At 47.8% G+C, this 18,427-nt stretch overlaps 6 protein-coding genes across 6 annotated transcripts; 2 read left to right on the top strand and 4 right to left on the bottom strand.

The window, feature by feature from the left end:
* Window positions 1–106: 106 nt before the first annotated feature.
* EV420DRAFT_1588780 (uncharacterized protein) lies at window positions 107–2,953 on the bottom strand (the record flags this gene model as incomplete). The annotated part of the gene is given in 13 exon segments (XM_060474864.1): window positions 107–687; window positions 731–836; window positions 908–995; window positions 1,049–1,081; window positions 1,129–1,349; window positions 1,404–1,538; window positions 1,596–1,926; window positions 1,976–2,003; window positions 2,056–2,157; window positions 2,177–2,302; window positions 2,348–2,421; window positions 2,479–2,719; window positions 2,769–2,953. The coding sequence occupies 13 exon segments, from the start codon at window positions 2,948–2,950 to the stop codon at window positions 213–215; spliced, it is 2,142 nt and encodes a 713-aa protein (XP_060322538.1). The 3' UTR covers window positions 107–212.
* Window positions 2,954–4,217: 1,264 nt separating this feature from the next.
* EV420DRAFT_1487227 (uncharacterized protein) lies at window positions 4,218–6,029 on the bottom strand (the record flags this gene model as incomplete). Its single annotated transcript, XM_060470495.1, has 9 exons — window positions 4,218–4,270; window positions 4,312–4,353; window positions 4,409–4,549; window positions 4,856–4,945; window positions 5,005–5,201; window positions 5,232–5,241; window positions 5,289–5,427; window positions 5,491–5,662; window positions 5,785–6,029. The coding sequence occupies 9 exons, from the start codon at window positions 6,027–6,029 to the stop codon at window positions 4,218–4,220; spliced, it is 1,089 nt and encodes a 362-aa protein (XP_060322537.1).
* Window positions 6,030–8,865: 2,836 nt separating this feature from the next.
* Window positions 8,866–9,974, bottom strand: EV420DRAFT_1753569 (uncharacterized protein; the record flags this gene model as incomplete). The annotated part of the gene is given in 4 exon segments (XM_060480457.1): window positions 8,866–9,030; window positions 9,156–9,377; window positions 9,406–9,516; window positions 9,536–9,974. 4 exon segments carry the CDS (start codon window positions 9,758–9,760, stop codon window positions 8,866–8,868), a joined length of 723 nt encoding a protein of 240 aa, XP_060322536.1. The 5' UTR covers window positions 9,761–9,974.
* An 828-nt stretch (window positions 9,975–10,802) lies between these two features.
* Window positions 10,803–11,257, top strand: EV420DRAFT_1224201 (uncharacterized protein; the record flags this gene model as incomplete). The annotated part of the gene is given in 2 exon segments (XM_060466494.1): window positions 10,803–11,103; window positions 11,115–11,257. Coding segments are annotated over 2 exon segments (444 nt in total), but the record flags the coding sequence as incomplete, so codon positions are not given.
* Window positions 11,258–12,256: 999 nt separating this feature from the next.
* EV420DRAFT_1222718 (uncharacterized protein) lies at window positions 12,257–12,493 on the bottom strand (the record flags this gene model as incomplete). The annotated part of the gene is made up of 1 exon (XM_060466475.1): window positions 12,257–12,493. A coding segment is annotated over one exon (237 nt), but the record flags the coding sequence as incomplete, so codon positions are not given.
* A 967-nt stretch (window positions 12,494–13,460) lies between these two features.
* Window positions 13,461–15,386, top strand: EV420DRAFT_1670085 (uncharacterized protein). The gene is made up of 10 exons (XM_060479040.1): window positions 13,461–13,989; window positions 14,038–14,149; window positions 14,211–14,264; window positions 14,321–14,352; window positions 14,406–14,472; window positions 14,553–14,855; window positions 14,909–14,974; window positions 15,040–15,135; window positions 15,189–15,242; window positions 15,294–15,386. The coding sequence occupies exons 1-10, from the start codon at window positions 13,853–13,855 to the stop codon at window positions 15,345–15,347; spliced, it is 975 nt and encodes a 324-aa protein (XP_060322533.1). The 5' UTR covers window positions 13,461–13,852; the 3' UTR covers window positions 15,348–15,386.
* Window positions 15,387–18,427: the final 3,041 nt, after the last annotated feature.

Here is an 18,427-nt window from a genome sequence, read left to right as displayed (position 1 = left end):
CTCGACGAGTTTTATATGTAGACGACAGTTCTTTAATGCCGACTCCAAACCCTCAAAGGGTGCGGAGAGAATCCAGCTTACTCTCGGGCCTCCCGTCCTTAGAAAACTCGTTGATAGCTTAAGATAACCTCAAGACTGGTGATGGAGAGACATTCTGGTATTGATATGGTACTGAAGTACATGGATGGATGGAATTAGTAATGCAGACAAATTTATAAAGCTAGAGATGCAGACAGCTCCATCTCATGCCTTAGCTGGCCGCAAATTTCGGCGGGGGCATCCTTGGACGTGTAAACTCGAAGGCCGAGGAAAATCGAGTCGGTGTCAGACATGTGTTGGATGTCTCTGGCGGCAATTTTTGTGTTTTCATCAACGCTATCGTCATCGTCATCGGAGCGTTGGGAGACAGCATCAGTCCTGTCAATATCGGCCCTTTGTTTGTTATCTGTGGGGAAGGCTTCCGCCGCCTCGACGACACCATTCTCGTTTGCTTTCTTCTCGCCTTCGTGCTCGTCTTTGTCTTCATGAATTTTCTCGGCCGTCTTTTCCTCTTCGAGGCTAGCGCTATCCGATGTGTCTTTCTTGTCAGTGATTTCTTTTGGTAAAATCCCAATCTTCCTTCTGGCTTCTTCCTCGGCCATCTTTTCTTCGGCGACCTTCATTTCCGCAGCAGCTTTCTCTTCCTTCCTCCGCTTTCCTGATTGCTAATGCTTTCTGCTCTAATTCGGACAAGTCCTGTCCAGCCAGAATGTCCAAAGGAATGGGCAAATTCTGAGCCTGCGAGCTAGTACCGATGTTCATGAGCCGTCGAATAACGTGGAAGGTGAAAATAATACCTTGTATTGAAATCTACGAGGACAAAACGAACAGTGAGATACATGAGACAGGTATCATTTTAGTGACCCACTCATAGCAATGGATTGACTCTTGGCGCGCTCAGTGAGCACCCTCGAAAGAGAACGGTGATTCGAAATAGGGACGTCTTCTGGAAATATCTACCAGTCATTCTTTCATAAGTAAACATTGCAACAAGATATGTTTCTCTTACCGATGACCGATATATGGAACGGTCCAGACGAACCTGAGTCCAATCAGAATGGCGTTCCGCCTAGAAGAATTAGTACGTACATGCACAACATACGAGCCCGCCTCCAAGTCCAGTTCAACATTTACGCTCCGTGCAAGGATCCTAGATGCTGAAGATTGCGCAATAACATCTTTATCTCCCTTTTTGAACACCACAAAATCAAAGGTCCAGTACCAGCATCCCGATATAGGCTCGAAGTAACGGTTGTCTAACTGGGACAGGACAATTATCGCCTTGGTAGCAGCCGGTAACGTGATAGTAACTGTAGCAGCGACTCAGCGCAGCACGATATAACAAATTTGCGAATAGAACGTACATGATACATCCCCGTACGTCCAGGCTGATGGAAGCGGAAGCGCTGTTACATGAAGCCACTGAGAGGACATGACCCACTGCGAATCAAACAAAATGGTCATGTCGATCTCCTGCCAGCATTCCAAGAAGTCCGTATCTGCAAGGCCGCGAGGATGAGTGAAACCTAAGGAAGTAAAACGAACAGAGAACGCACACTCCATAACAAATTGACCGTCGTCTCCGAAGGAATGTCCAAGTTGGGGAAGTATCTCAAGCCATTCCGGTGTCCATTGTTTCGAGCCGTCTGACCATGGACCAGTCCATTCAGAAAAGCCCCAAGGATTTCTGACGACAACGAAACGTTTGCCTTTGCATTCAACTGCTCTGAGAACGGAGTAGGCGTGTCCGCCCATCAAACCGCTGACTGTGATATTAGGCCTCCCGCTACGAGTAGAGTCAAGTTCACTGAATGAGACTCCAAAGAGACGCTCGTGATTGGCCTTGAGCAGCTCTTCTGTCCAAAATAGATCTGGATCAAGGATGTCCTGGAGATAGTGTTAGCTACTGCCATACAGAGAAAAGGATCAGCTGCACATTTGAGGGAATGAAACACGTTACACCGCTGCGCCTAAGTTAACTCATGTTGGTTGAGGTAAACGAGTCATGGAACGTACCCCGTGAGGTCTTCAACGGCCTCGCAGGCCAACCCACCGCTCAAGGCGCTATAACTTCCATGGAGTTTTGCGTATGCCTTCTCGATCAACGGCAACCCAGGTCTCTCCATCAGTACCGGACCTGGCGAAATAAAGGGTAGCGCTCCCCTTGCGTGAAGATCTGTTGTAGAGCGCCTTGTCGTTGTGGTATAGTTCCTTTTCGTCGCGGCTCAGTTCTTCAAATTTTGGAACGGACGTATAAAGCAGGCTACACAGACTGAGAACACTGCAATATGAGTAGGGAGAAACTTACTCATCGATGACCACATCGACCCATTTATTGTCGCGGAAGAAGATGAATCCGTATACCCCAACCTTTTCGTCTCTCTGGATACACAAATGAGATCCATACCAACTCTGTCAAGGCTCAAAAGGCAGACGTACCGCAACACAGAATTTTTCTACTAATCCTGGGGACGTGCACATCGTCGCCAATGCGGAAACAAACCAGCAATCACCAATCTTTCCCTGAGCTATATCATTGGAAGATGCGCCATCCACGAAAAACTGAGGATTGCTGAAGATCTGCGTTACGCGGAGTACATCAGAGGGGTTGTATCTTTCCTCGCTCGCAAGTCCGTGAAGGCACCGGAATCTGTCATTCTGCAGATCAAATTCGTGATCCCTGTAAAAAATTGAGGGGACTAGACTGCGAAGAACAATTGATAACAAACCTGAACTTTCGATTCTTCGCCTTGCATTCCCTTGCAATACGTTCAACTTTTGCCTTGCAATCGGCTAGTGCCTTCTCTAGTTCGGCGGTGACTAGAATACCAGCCTGGTCTCGTTCTTGAAGGAACGATGTCGTGGTCTTCTCGACAGCCGGTTTCCCTTTGAAGAGATTGAAGAGAGGCATTGGACTGGGAAGAGAGTCGACTCATTGAGGTCTGGTTAGATAAAGGATTTGGCCAGCCTTCGATATGCCATCAAGGGGAGGGTTTGGGTTTGATTTTGGCGCCTATATGAGCGCTGCATGAGAAGGTGCCTTATGGCTTGCTGCGGCGTTTTGATAGATGATCGGCAAAACTTAGACAACGTCAGAGAGAATCTTTCAGTAATGGGTCAATGGATATAGGTGCAATGCTTTCAAGGCTGCAAAAAACATAACGTCCAGCCCCATGGATGTATTGTACAACAAAATGCAAGCAAGACCTGGATATTGGACTCATCTGAGGCGGGCGCTTAGACTGATCATGATCATTGCACGACATGGTACAACTTGGGCACGGTCGTAATCTTGTGTCGATCTAGTCCCACACCACCAAGGGAGCGTGTTGAAACCAGTACGCCCCAATTGAAATGGTATCTTTGTGTATTCATCAGAACCACCCGTCCCGTCTTAACAGCATACTGTAACCGAGTCCACATGTCAGATTTTGCTTCCATAGACGCTCATGCCACGAGCTTGCAAACCCTATTCGTGGACCTGCAGTTTCCCTTCTGACATTCCCAATATTATCAGGACGCTGCGATTCATCCGAATTTTTCGATATCCGTCCATGAAGGTGTGAGGACGTTCCATGCCCGCCGACCGAAACATGACACTTATACCATTTACGACAGCGAGATCGAAGAATTTTCTGCAGCAACAAGGTCATTTCAGCTCCCGATCAACGAGCTGTGAACTGAAAGCATGGATGCACATACCTTCTCACATCATATAATAATAGACATTCGTCAGGTTTCCTGAGTCTTGTCTCCTTACAGGTGACTCAAACATATGAGGGAGAACTGATATTCCGCAGACAGCCGGTATGTATATGTGTTGCTCCTTGACCTCGGAAGCTGTGTAAAAAAGATGAATATCATTACAGTAAAACGAAACTACTAGCTGACCCTTTTCATCATATCAGAGCATCTGATAACCATCGAAGCGCAGCCCAAGTTTATTTTGCGGATGTCAGCTTCATCGCGAGTGAAGTCGCTACGAGACCATTTCTGCTCAGAACTAAATGAGTGGCCCTCCTTCGACGGGGGTAATGAGCGAGGACGAACCACAACCAGTCATGTTATCGAATAGCAAGGGCATGCTACCCATTGGGCGCTAAGCGAGGCTTCTCGACCATCGAAGCACCTCTCCCCCATCAGGCCTACAATCTTATTCATACCCCAAACATTTCTCGTCACCGTAATCCAAGCGACTCTCGCTTCTTGTACGTCACCCTGATGGCCAATGCTGTCCAACGCATGATGCATGGAGTCGACTGCATGGCGCACCATACACAATGCAGTTTTCTATGTTCGAGAACGAAACGAGCGCTATAATGGCAGTAGCTGAATGAGTGTACATGAATATAGACCGTGAGGTACCCACCTTTTTGCGAGTGCAGAGAACTACAATCGGAATGATTGGCGAGTTTTGGATGTGCCCGACCAAAAACAGCGCCATCGGTAAGAGAATACCAGGGGCGCCAGTAAGGAAATTGAAAATCGTTAAAATACGCAATCTCATCGGCTGAAAGCGACGTAAGTACTCTTCATACGACAACGTGTTTGAGTTACAGAGCGATGCTGCAAAATGTGAAAGAGATATGATACGATGTACTCCGGATCCGAGCGAACGGCAAGGACGATGCAAAAAAATTGTTATCAAGAACGCGAAAACATGATGTCATCAAATGCCGAAATCTGCCGGAGCTGGCAATGCCGACGTCCATCTTTTTCATTCCTACAAGCTCTCGCGTCAATGGAGATATTTTCTGTAGCTCAGGCCCGACGACCTACCTTCCATTTCTTCCTTTCGTTCCCCGAAGCCACACACAAGCTATCTTGGAGACATTCGGCTGCCCGAGTGTGTATATGGGCTTGCTCGCGGTGACACTGCTGGAACCGTCTACCTTTTCCTCTGGCGCTGAAAGTCGGCAATCACTGAAGATCCCTCGAACAAGTATTTGACGGTCTCATCGAAACCTGTGTATGGAGGAGCCAGTAGGTTCGGACACTGATTATTGGTCCCCAACGAGCGCGCTCTATCTGCAGTGGTTTTAGTTTCCACTGGTTCACCGTGTGTGGCATCTTGTCCATAGGGAGTAGGGTCGAGCTCGACTAGCCAGAGCATTGTCGCTACTGACAGGTACGTAATCGTAGACTTCAGGAGGAATGAGAAACTAGGACAGATTTAACGAAATAACACGTACCTTATTTGGCCTCAGCCAACAAGGATCAAAGGTGCACTCTCAATCATTGCTGCGGACAGAACCGCCATCGTCTCGCCGTCATTATGGCTCCAATTTTGATCCCGGATGTTTCTTTTGCATATACGTCACCCTTCCAAAAACGACAGCACTGGTACGGAGAACGATTGAACGATTGAAGCGAAGATTTCTGGATCATCTGGTAAGCAAGAAAGGTCATTTATTAGTTTTGTTATCAGAGACGGATAGGGACACAACTCACGGCTGCGCCATTTTTTGACCATCTGAAAGATGAGCAAAGGAAGAAAATCCCTAGAACTCCCGCATGTAGTGACCACGCTGTGCGGTCGAAATTGGGTCCGGTGCCTACAACGTTCGAACGTTCGAACCCATTATCGGTCTTGATGACAATCGCCCCAAGGAAACGATCCCGCCTACGAATACATTCTCCATTCGTAATTCCGGTGCCAAACACTCAGATACGCATGAAAGAAGACTTTGGCATTGACAAAAAAGGACGTTTGCTTCGCAAAGGTAGGCCTTGGCACGGTGTCACAGGAAGACTATAACAACCGGATGCCGGGGCGGAGTAACAGCCTCCCAAGGTGGCTCTGCGTAACCCTCTGCAAGGATCGCTAAACTGTCCGTGTCAAGCCTGCATTTCTCCGGCAGAGGGAGGTCGTCTAGCTCGCTCCCAGGTTGGACAAAAGGACCACTTCCGGGATAGGCACTGCGGTCTTCAACCTTCCGTGGCCATTTTTTTGGTACTCCACCAGCCTGCTCTATGAGTCGCGAGGCCATTACCACGCCCGCTTATCGCATTGCTTGGTTCATGGATGATGCACTTTATCGAGAAGGCAGGAGTGGCCTCGACGCTCCGAGTTGTGAGGGGGATGTCATAGCGTGCTGATTTGTCGCTTCGTGTCAAGTCAATTTACGGCTGAATTTATTTCTTTCGTCTGCAAATGCTATCTCGTTAGACATAGCAAGAGGACGAGATAGTAGAACCGACCACAACAGATCAACGAGAAAAAAATCAGCATCGAACAGAGGACGAGCGTATCTGCGCATTATCACCATTAACTTTGTGCAAGGATAACGACTATCAAAGTTGTGCGCTTCCAGAGCTGAGAAAATAGCTGTGAATATAGTACTCGCTTGAATATGTGGAACGAGAACGAACCTTCATTGAAGCTTCTCCGTATTCATTCTGGACATCTTCGGGGTGTAGAATCCAATGGTGTCCTGTCGTACGCCGATTTGGAACAAAGCGCACAGAAGGTGGAATGGCATTTGTACAGTGATTGCACAAGGTCGGAGAGCATACGAGGCAGAAATCCAGAGGATCATCGGAAGTAGAATGCGCAGCAATGAAGTATCGTCCTTAGAGATCCTTGTATCAGCGCCGAGTACCTATAGAAGATACATCAGGTCAACGTAGAGAAGAAAGAAGAGCGGGTCAGGACGTACGAATGATCCGCTTGGCGAGTTCGACTGCAACTCGATCCTTCTCTCTTTCATCACGTCAGATCATGCTCCCAATATACGATATCAAGACTGTCCCAATCAACGAGGCATTAGCAAGAAGGTAGATTTTTAGAATAAATTGGAGACGTCTCACATACTTTGTCTCTCACGACGACAGATACCAATGGACCACAAGTTGATATCGGATGGTGAATGTGAGGAAGGAAAGGAACATGATCCCGTTCGGCCATATCCGATGTGGTGATCGAGGAAAGACAATCATCGTCACCACAGAGATTGGTTTCTGAAAGTCGGGGGGGTTGACAAGGCTAACAGGAGGAGGAGATCTGTGAGGATGCGTCGCTGTGTGACAACAGGAGCTGGGCTGACGAGGTTTCGACGCGTTTTGACACCGTCGGATCCGGTCTACTCTTCGAGCGAGAGGTGGTACCACTGCAGGCCGTCAGTCATTCATCCCCCCTCCTTCATTGATCAAAAGTCCATCCTTCCTGGGTATGCAGCCGATTGGCAAACTTCATTTTATCCAGTGCGACAGGCCATGTCGCACAAGTTGGTGGGCTGCGACCGTGACACAACTGGGCGGGGAAGCACTGGCAGCCTTGGGATGTTCGATGTCGACGCAATGTGGCATCTTTGAGTGCGCTAGCCGGGACAGACTAGACGTTGTTAAACGAATGTCATGGTGAGAGACTGTAAACCTTACTGAAAGCTGTCCGCTCCCGGGAATGCTCAATCCGTCCATGAAGCGCCCAAAGAACTTTCAATTTTCGCTGAAAACAAGGTGATTGAGTATGAAGAGAGCTTGGCGTCATAGAGAGACGTACTGCCAGCCAGTGATCCCTGTACCAACACCGAAAAAGGGAGTAGCAGCGGTCGCATGGCTACAATGATTTTGATGTGCCTTTGGGTATTGCTCCTGGCAGTTACTGTCGTCGTTCAACATCATTGACTGCCGTGAACCTACTTCCGCCCTACCCTCCATGCACTGACTTCGAGCACCCTAGCACGGCCTTCCGTTGGTCTTCATCCTCCTCGGCATCGAGGTTCCAAATTGTTGAACTTCAGTCTTGCTGTAGACAGAGATCGGCGTTGACGTTAACGTTGATCTTTGATCCTTAGGCAGATTCAAAGTTACGGGATCCTGGGCAGTGTACCATTGATTAGCGCCGATAAATTGGTGGAGTGGTGCCGCGGTGACGCAACGACGAGTATGAAATCGAATTGGTAGTGGTGGTAAATAGCCACGACAGTTGTCGTTGCCTTGGTATTAGCATTGAGAGGGATTGGCGGGGGTCAGTGTCAGGGCAGAGACTACGAGTGTGTGACTGTGACGAGTTTACAAGTGCACAGCCACCACGCGGATGGTCTGAACTATGTCTGGACTCTTTGACCCGGACCAACACCACTACCGAGTCAAATGCGACCCAACTTTCTGTCCTCTTCATGTCTACGTCGAAGCGCCGGTCACCGATAACCGATGGGAAAATCCTGGATTACATCGGCATACGGCGCGTGTTGTGGTCTCTATTGGGCTGCTTATCGACTGAAGCACGCGTTTTGTGGTATCTTGGTCCATCTGTAAATATTCTATGCTTTCATTGCAGGATAACTAATAATAATTCAAGCTGTTTACAGAGATGATTTGGGCAGAGACATCTATTCCTACCACATTCACTGGCCTAAACCTTTAGTATTTCTACTGGTACTATCAATATTCTGTGTACCTGGAAGGAAGATGACCTATATGCTAGCAAGAAGCGACTCACTTAATCTCGCGATCAATAAGCAGAAGAAGTAGAAGAAGGGAGAAAGGATACATATACACAGACCAGCTGTTTGCTAGCCTGTGCGCTCCTTTATTACTCTTGCCTGCGGCGTTGACCTGACCAGATCCATACAAATGCCCAGCACAAGGTCTGGCGAGGACTCATGAATCAGATATCGTCTAGACCGCCTGCACCTATTATCAGTCCTCTCCTCTGGAATCTGGAATAGCCGGGTCCATGCAACTTTGGTTATCTCACTATGTTGCCGTTCTTTGGAACCGTAGTAAGAAGGAATTCGAAACGCACCCTTATGCCAGCTATGCTCCGGTACGAGTGTGCTTTCCGTATACCGTGACCCACTCATCAAATCTATTGCATAGGCACTACTCGTAGATCCCGAGCTTCGCGGTGGAAAACAGGTCCTTTAATGGAAGTCGAGAAACGGCCCGCACCGAAGTTCGGGATGTCCTCGTCTCAAAGCGTCGACTCTGCAAGAAGCCTGGGGCACGCCAAATCTCTACGGGGACGGTTCCGTAGCGCCGTCGCGACTATCCTTCGAAGGGTCAACACATCATCGTCGGGCAGTAACTCCGCCGCAAAGACGCGTCGAATCCTCGCCGGCTGCCATCTGTTCCACCTACTCTGACCCTCGGCGTAAGCATATTTCCCTAACCATCGACCCTCGCTCATCCCGACGTTCATAGACCGAAACCAGGTTGACGCATCTCGCTTTTGGGACGTTCTCAGTGGCATCGATGCATACGAGTCGAATCGCATCATCAACGAAAAACCCCCGATCGAAGACAGCAATCTTTCCCCAAGCTACGGCTGCTAGGACCTCTGAAATACGGCCCATAGTACCTGAACCCAGACCTGTCTCGAAGAAGAACTCGTCCTAACGCATGCAAACCCCATCGGCGTACCCAAACATCGTATCCGCACGGCACAGAACCTAGCGCGACGTCTCCTCGGCGCTCGAATCCCTTCCATGACGATCCGTCAGCTCCTTCCCGTGCCAACATCATCAACATGCTCTGCAGTCTCATTAACAACCGTCAAATTGAGCGAGGCGACAACATCGTCATCTACTACGCCGGGCGCGACCCGAGCTACCACCGTCCTGAGCATTTCCACTGTACTAGAATCCAAGTGCAAGCGCAGTGATGTCCGTCGCATCGATCGCGATACCATTGTCACCCAATATACGACCTCAGCGACCAAGAGCTCAACGCCCTCTTCAGAGATATCTCGCGTCAAAGGGCACTGAATTCCGTTCATCGCAGACTACGCCAGTGGCAATACGGAAACAGGGCTACGCTCCACGCGTGTAACTCTTCGTTGCAATGTCAACGCGCTGCGGATGAAAGCCCGGGACGTTTCCCTCGCTATCAGTCTGTGTTGGGGAAGAATTGATACTAGATATGGATTATCAATATACGTTGGGAAAAGAGGGATACGGCGGGGTTTCTACGAAGACCCTCGTTGGTGTTCTAACGCCGAGCGGCTGGAATGCGGAAACGTGTTCCGTCTACTTCCCGTATTCCTGCAAAATTTCCTGGGATACCGCGACCTGCGAATTACTACAAGCACACAAACAAAACTTCAGAAGGAATTCGACGAGAGCTCTGACTCTGGTATTGCTGTGGCTGGAGCGGCGATTTCGAAGATGTTCAGCCTACCCTGTACTTCGCCCGTTCTTTCTGGCGTAGACCAGTTGTTTCGAGGTCCCTGTTTCCTCAAACTTGACGCAGCGAGGTTCTGAAAGGTTTTCCGCCACACTATTGTCAGTATCTTCAATATTACTTCCGTTCAAATCGCATGTCGAAAATGCAGGCGCTTCAGATATTGGGTTGTGTCATTATCTCATATAAACCGGAGGTGGCATCATTGGTCGCTCTGTCTTGCCTTTCAGCTACCACCTTACACACAACAAATGTCCACAGAAACCAGCTATTCTCCGGTACGATTCAGTTTTGTGGACCCTCTGACCCCTCTGATCAGTTCTGCTGTGTAGGAGGAACTTGTAGATCACGACCTCCTGGAGGAAATACGTCGCTTGGAGGTGGTGGAAGCCCGACTTGCACAAGAATACGGGCTGGTCAATCGTGACGGCAGTATCGACTCTGCGGAGGTCTTCGACGAAGCAAAAAGGCGTCGGATGCAGACCGAGGGTCTATGGGAGCGTTTTGACAGCACCATCGACGGGAGCGAGACACTAAAAAGTGACGATGTGGAGGGCTTGGATAAGCTTCATTGTCTTCGTCTCTCCGCCCCTCATATGCATAGGTTTTCTCCCTTAACCCGATATGGTGTCCATGGATCCCGATTTTGGGCTATTCTCATCGGGATCGATGCTTACGACCGCACTCCCTTGCGTGGTTGCGTATCAGACGCATTATCAGTGAAAAGCTTCTTAACCACAAATCTCCATGTACCAGAAGAGCGTATTCAGTGTCTCCTCAGCCCCATCCCTGGCAATCCCCTGACTCCCTCTCGCGAAAACATCGTAAAGGTGCTATACGATCTTATTAACAAGCCTGAAGTTGATCCGGGGGATAATATTCTCATCTACTTCGCCGGGCATGGCGCCAGCTACTACTGTGCGGACCACTTTCGGAAATGTGACACCAAGTCCTAGCTCTCTGCCCCCTCGATCGTGACACCTTAGACGCCAGAGGACGTTACGTACCCAACATCAGCAACCGAGAGCTCGACGCCCTCTTCACACAAATATCCCGCGTCAAAGGGCATAACATCACGTTCATCGCGGACTGCTGTTATGCCCGCGTTTTTTGCCGCCACCCAGACACAGGAATGCGCAGTCTCCACTCCACTTCCCATTCCGACGTCAACGATATGTTCCATGCGGCGAATGAAAGACTGGGACATCTTCCTGGCTATCAATCTGTGCTAACAAAGGATTGGCGGCCAAATGTGGAATCTCATGTATATCTGACGGCGTGTCGAGATTACCAGATTGCGAAGGAGACGGAAGGACAGGAGGGGTATGGTGGGATCTTCACCGAGATACTTGTTCGTGTTCTGATGTCGGACGACTGGAAGAAGGAAACGACGTATGTCGGACTCACCAACCTTCTGAATCAGTCATATTCTCAGACTTCGGTTGTTGGTGGAGTTCATATTTATGATCGCGTTTGGTATTCGGTGTAGAAGGCTAGGTTTTGGCCTACCGCGAGAGTTATGCTTGTTGAAGTAAAATCATCCTTGACAAGCCTAGCACTTATTCTACCGTGATACATGCAAGGTAGCCTAAGCGAACATTGTCCTGACCGCTGCCGCACCTCACACATGACACCAGCGTGAAGGATCCCAACTCTTCTCTATTTGGCTTGCGGTGGAGTACCATCCCTCTCAGTTCGCCATCCCAGATACGTGGGACTCCATGCGCCATTCTGATGGTTAGTGCATCCGATGGATAACTTGAAGGTCGACAGCGGGATAGTAGATTATCATCTCTGCGGCAAAACGAAACCGTTGACGTAAGGTTAGAGAACAAAGCCACCATCGACGTAATAGTTCAATGCATATTCTGGTTAGTTAGCGGCCTTTCGGTAGGAACTAGCATTTGATGGCCATCACATCCGAGTGGCAGGATCCGAGTCCTATGCTCTCCGTCTGCTTTATTTATCCATAATATGTTACATGATATGAGAAGAGAGACAAGGTCCATAGTTAGAATATTTTCCTTACCTGCGCCCTTCTTGATCCATCATAACTTATCAGACGTGTAATACCCTGTGCTCAAGTCCACCTGTATACAGCCAGTACAGGTTTTCTCCCATCGGTAGACATTTTCATATCCAAGTCTGTGATATCGCCTTCTTTATTAGAAGTTCTACCATTGATGTATCCGTCGTTGAACCACACGGTCCCTGTTCTGTCCACATATCTAGCTGTAAAGTGTGCTGTACCATAGTATATCACCCCTGTCAAGCAGTACCCAGCAGATTTGCCTGCTACTTGCATCGAGAATGTCTGGTCTGGCTCGGTATCTATACCTTCAATGTAAACTGGAAGAAGTTCGGAACACAAGTTGTACTGCTCTGTTTTATGGGTGGGACCTTCATATTCTCTGCATATTATCCTAGAAGGATATTGCTGGGTCGACATCAAATACTGGTCGATCGTGTACGGAGTTTGATTCCTTATTTTCGATAAAGATTTTCCGTAGCTTTAGCCTGTGCTCCGTTTCGTAATAAAAATAATAAAACAAATGTATGTCCAAAAAAATCTTCCAACACTAAGAGAAATATCCTTGGGGATTCCATTGAGTAGACCAAGCATCGGAAGGTGGCCAAGGTGCAAGTGTCAAAAAAATCACTATATGCCACATTGCATCATAGCATATGTCAAAGTCAAATTGTAAGTCCGACATTGCTGGCCACCACTTGCCGACGAGAAAACAAGCTCCCGCTGCAATTAGCTGAAGGACGGCAGAGAGGACATTGAAAATGACACAATATGTAAAGACAAAATCAACGTATCTCCAACGTATCTCTCAATTTACGTGCATCACTCAAGCAATAGGGTTTTTATTCTGCAAACCATTAAAATTGCTCCATAGAAAGCGCCAAAAAACACATAATCGCCCATGGCATCGCGAACCTATAGTATCATAAGTCGGAGAGAACGTAAAAGACTGGATTCCAAAAAGGAAGCAAAGTCACAGGAAAATGATGGACGATACGAAAAATTCCCACGAAGAGGTCAGGTAGAATGCGGCGGCAAACGCCGTGTTGGACGATCAAAAATCGGATCCCAGGATGGTATAAAGACCGAAAAAACCTATATTCATAGGACTCGGAACAGCTTGTCCCTGCTGAGAACTTCCCTATTTCAGTCACTGACGGGTGTTGGACACAATATGAAGTCGACCGTACCATGGACCATCAACTGCAAATTCACCTTCCGTAATTTGAACATGCATATCTTAGTAATGTCCCTTACATAGTCTAGCCTTCTTTCTCGCTGTCTAATCTCTGTCATTCAAGGCCAGAACTTGTATTACCTTAAAAATAAAAATCCAAGTTTCAAGTTGAGGCGACTATCGTCGAACTGGAAGGTCGAACATCTAGCCGACCATCATGACGAGAGAGAACATGTCGTCATGATAAATCACGGGAGTCGATAACCGACAAAGAATGTTCCCAGACTTCGACGTACAAACCAAATGGACTCGAACTTGGAGCTTTACGTGCTATTTGTGCGTCATGACACTTACCTGCTGACAAGTTACGGAAGTGAACGTCCGCAAAGAAGGAAATATAAACGTTACCTCTCTCAAATGAGAAGTACACCAGTCGAGTTCTTCCTCGTCGCCTTTGTCTCTTCGCTTCGTCTGAAATTAGCATGCATACGGCATTTTTCAGATTCTTCGCGTTGGCCTTTGCTGCCGTCCAGTTAACTGGCACACTAGCAATACTCCCGAGAGCTTCGAGTTCGAGTCAACGGTCAGGCTGTACAGAGCCATCTACTCGCGTAGAATGGTAACTATTGCTTTCTTGCCACTAGTACACTCTCAACGCTTCATGCAGGAACACTTTAACACAAGAGGAGAAAGACGCTTATTTCGCGGCAGAACTTTGCCTCCTTGCTGCCCCAGCCCAAACTAACATTCCAGATGTCGTTTCGCGCTACGATGACTTGGTTAGTCTTAGCTCATAGTATGCTTCTTTGGGGATATTTTAACTTGTCTTTATCTGATTAGGTCGGTGTCCATTCTGAACAAAGTGATTTGTTAGGCGGCAACGATCGTTGGCATGTAACCGGACAGTCAGTGGCTTATTATTAATGATCATTACTCTCACTTATCCGTAGGATTTTGTGGTCTCTTTCGTAGATTCTTACATGTACAAATTTTCGTTCCTGGCTCCTTAATCGACAATCTAACTTTATATTGCAGGTTCATCGCTACTTCGTCCATGCTCACGAAAACACTCTTACGTTCAGAGTGTGGATATATTGGTCCGGTAAGTGCAGGCGTTTCCCCCATTGCCAACCATCGATTAAATATAGCCCTTCTGTTTACGACTTTCAGATCTCTTACTAGAATGAGGTCGTCGACGCCGGTTCATTCACTACCTCCCCCGTCGTGGTCGACTTTGGTGGGGAAGGCACCGAGGCAAACGACTGGGTCGTCGTTGATGGCCCTTTTGCTAACCTCACACGGTATCTTGGACCTGGATCGACGAATACGAACCATATGATTACACGGCAGGAGAATGTGACGTGGTCACTCCAGGCAGGACAGATATTCGTGGAAAATCTACTTGAACTAGACACATTTGCGACGTTCAAGGATACGATGTTTGCTGGCCTTCATGCAGCCGGACATATCGGTATTGGAGGAGAGGTGGGTGACCTTCTTTGTCTACATCGGTGAATTTTATCTCTGCTTCTTGATAGGTATTCGATGTACAGACGTCGCCTAATGACCCTATCTTCTGGATGCACCATGGTTATGTGGATTACGTGCGTACCCTCTAGTGTTTGCTGTTTTCCACTCCAGCTGGGCTAATATGGATTATTTCTTGCAGATGTGGTGGAGGTGGCAGGGCGACAACGAGACTCGTATCAACGACCTTGAAGGAATAGGGTATGAGACACAGAAAGAACCTGATACTGGTTATGTTGTACGTCCTACCTGGATTTCGGGTAGAACATTTTCTAAACTGTTCGTTACCAGGAAACCAACAAAGACACGGTGTTGTACCTTTTTGATATCCTCCCTAATGCGATGGTACGTTCTGGATTACTCGTTCTGAGGATTCTTCTGATGCCCGCAATGTAGGTTGGCGACGTGTTAGACACGCAAAAAGGTCTTCTATGCTATACTTACGCTTGATGAGGGTCCATTGTGCCTTTCCCCCCACTGACATCGGGAATTAAAGTTCTCTTTTACCCAGGCATTCAGTCGGAGGGTCATGCACCTTCTGTTTGTCTTCGAAGAGTCCTGGGCCTACACGAATCTATGAGTTTAACTTTCGCGACGTCATGTATGACGGTAGAGATCGAACTTGTCGGGTGCCAGCACTGGTTTCAACCCTTTCATTGGCAAGTACTTTCAAGATACATCCCCGAGGCCAGAAGACTAGTTAGCCTCCTGGCACAGATCTGCAACACGACAACATGTAGATGCTAATATTCCCGGTCCTTGCAACGCTCATTTCAATAACGCCCGGAAAACATTGTTGCCCCGGACCGAAAAGTCCCTGGTTCAACCCTCGCTCTTATGGATATTGTATCCGATGCATGAAAAGAATTCCATCTACGGCGAAACGAAACTAGCGGTTTAAAGTTATCCTTCCATCATATCACTGAGCGTCAAGCACTTATCGAAGCCGCGCTCTTGATAGTTAATGAACGTTTTCTTAAATGCAGTATGTCCTTGCTTAGTAGTTTTGTTGTTGTCAATGAGATCCCTCATTTCGGCCCTGATAGAAATTATTTAATTAGCTCTGAGGTAGCTTCGCAAGCAGACGAAGTAACAAGAGGGCTTTATCCTATGGTCTATTTTTGTCGGCACTTCGAGCCACCAGTTAAGCGCGAAGCGAAACTTCTTTGGTGGAATTCTTCAACACGCGTATCATTCTATTCCAGAGCTTACTGATTCCCATGCCAACTCTTCTCAGGCTTTCTCATATCCGCTCTGCCACAACACGTCGACTCTCCTTCTGTACATGAATAGGAAAGAAGTGAAGAGAAGGCCAACACGACGGGTTCATCTTACTTGTGCTCCTCCACCATTTTATCCCTCGATACCTTTCATATTGTCGAATGCCGTAGTAGAACCTTCTTGGCAGTCTATTAGTATTGGACTAACAACACGAACAGCGACCTGAGTTCTCCTTTCATAAATCAGGTCGTGCGGAGGCCGAGAAGAGGAGGAAGGTGAAACTGTCAAGGCCCTCTGCGATGGCGCTAGATACATGAGAGTATCGATCTCCGCAGCTTTCATAGGAACATTCTTTGAGGAGGAAGATTCGGAGATGAGCGATGGGAAGACATGGGCATTGAAGACTATACGAAAGTCACCCCGTGTTGATGCAGATTTAGAACCAGGGGGAGTTCTAAGGGCGCAATTGAGGCAGGTGAAGTTCGACTTGTGGCCGATCAACCAGCATCTGGTATGAAGCGAGGTATACATCGTGCAGGACTCAGGAACCAGGAAACCTTTCTCGACTATGGCATTGAAACCAAGGTGGTGAATTGATGGCGAATGATATATAGAAGGTAAAATTAGATGAGTAGATACTAAATAAACGGACATTGGAATCACCATGGGTGACTAGTGTGAAATGAGAATGGTGGATAGCTTCAAGGGATGAACGCGAAATCAAATAACTGCGAGAAGCACGCATCGACTCGACGAAAAGGAGTATGAAAGACACAAATGAATACGATCAGGATAGAACCAAGTATATCGGTCCTGCAAAGGGAACTTTCCTCGTCCTCCTGTCCAATAGCGTAAACAACACAAATTAGGCGAAACGGCTACACGAACTCCTTCATTCGCTTCCAAAGCACCGTCTGTCGAATAATGAACTAAAAACAGTATCATATACCATCTTGGCGTGTTCCACGACCTGCGCCTAGTCAGGTCAGGCTCATAGAACGTCTTGATCTTCTTGTGTACATGGCGATGGTCGTGTTGCCAGTCGCTTATGATTTCGTTTGCTTCTGATATAACGAGAACTGCATCCGCAAGTGCGTGAGAGACGGTGACTGATGGTAGAAATAGGTCATCATTCTTCCTCAGGCTCCTCAGAGATGATCATATTCCCTCGTAGTACCGGCAGCCAAGGCTTACCAGCTGCGTCGGGTGTCGATAGCTGTTGAAAGTGCCTGGCACCAGCGCGTTTGAGATAATGTATATATTCTTTCGGAATCTGCTTGACTAGTCAAAGAGTGCTTTTCAGAGGATAGTGTTCTCCGGCCTGCAAACTACTGGCTGCATCGGCATCCCGCTAGAGCTTGGTTGCGATGCTGGCAGCGTCTTCGAACCCAAACAAACTGGGTCAGTGAACACTATTCTGATACCAAGTAAATACACACACAGGGTTCCTTTGTGACTGAAAGCGGAGGTTATCCGGAAAAAGGCGGAGTGGATGGATGGTAAGTTGGCAAGATCAGTTATGGCCGATACGGCAAATATATGTCCACGTAGTCCCACGTTTTGCGTAAGATACCCGCTAAAAATTACCGCCACTACCACCACCACCATCATCATCATACTGCACGACATGGTCCACTGTAGAGACGACCGTGGCGTACAGTACAAAAAACTAACTACATGTTCCCTCTTCAGGCTGTCCCAGCTTACATGTCGCCGACGCGCCAAGGCACTGACAGGGAATTTGTCCAAGTGCCCAGCGTGGTCATTCACCAATCACTCACTCCTTTTTTCATTCTTATCTCTCACCAACATGTCAAGCTATGATCCTCTACTCACATTACTTATGAGTGCATGCGTACCCGATCTTACAGCGTATTCGCCGAAGGAAGCTCGCTGCCAAGGGCACAACTCAAGAGCGCACTCGACGCGACGTTCGGTCACAAATCCTGTAAATCAACCTATACCGGCGACTGGATATTGCTGAGGCTATGCTGGTTCTGTTAGACACCGTTCTGCATGGACCGGTGAACGGTATGTCGAGATTATTTTTGTACCTCTTTTTTGCAAAAATCTCTCGGACGGATCGCTCAGAGAAGTAGGAACGAGTCCCAGCAATGGAAGCCGCTTTTTCTTCATTAAGAGTAGGCTCTCATTGGTGCGCAGAGTAGTACGAAAGACAATTCTCTCGTCATATTTTCTAGATCCCATATTATAGAATTTAAGAAGACGGTCAAAAACGAAATTTTAGACTCAAAAAGCCGCCAACCAGCAATGATACACTTCCATTTGTAAGTTGTGTGAATTATTCA

The sequence above is a fragment of the Desarmillaria tabescens genome (assembly GCF_030435595.1).
Source record: "Desarmillaria tabescens strain CCBAS 213 chromosome Unknown EV420scaffold_115, whole genome shotgun sequence".
Lineage (NCBI taxonomy): Eukaryota > Fungi > Basidiomycota > Agaricomycetes > Agaricales > Physalacriaceae > Desarmillaria > Desarmillaria tabescens.
Note: the sequence above shows the minus strand (reverse complement) of the source record. Positions and strands in the feature narration are given on the sequence as shown.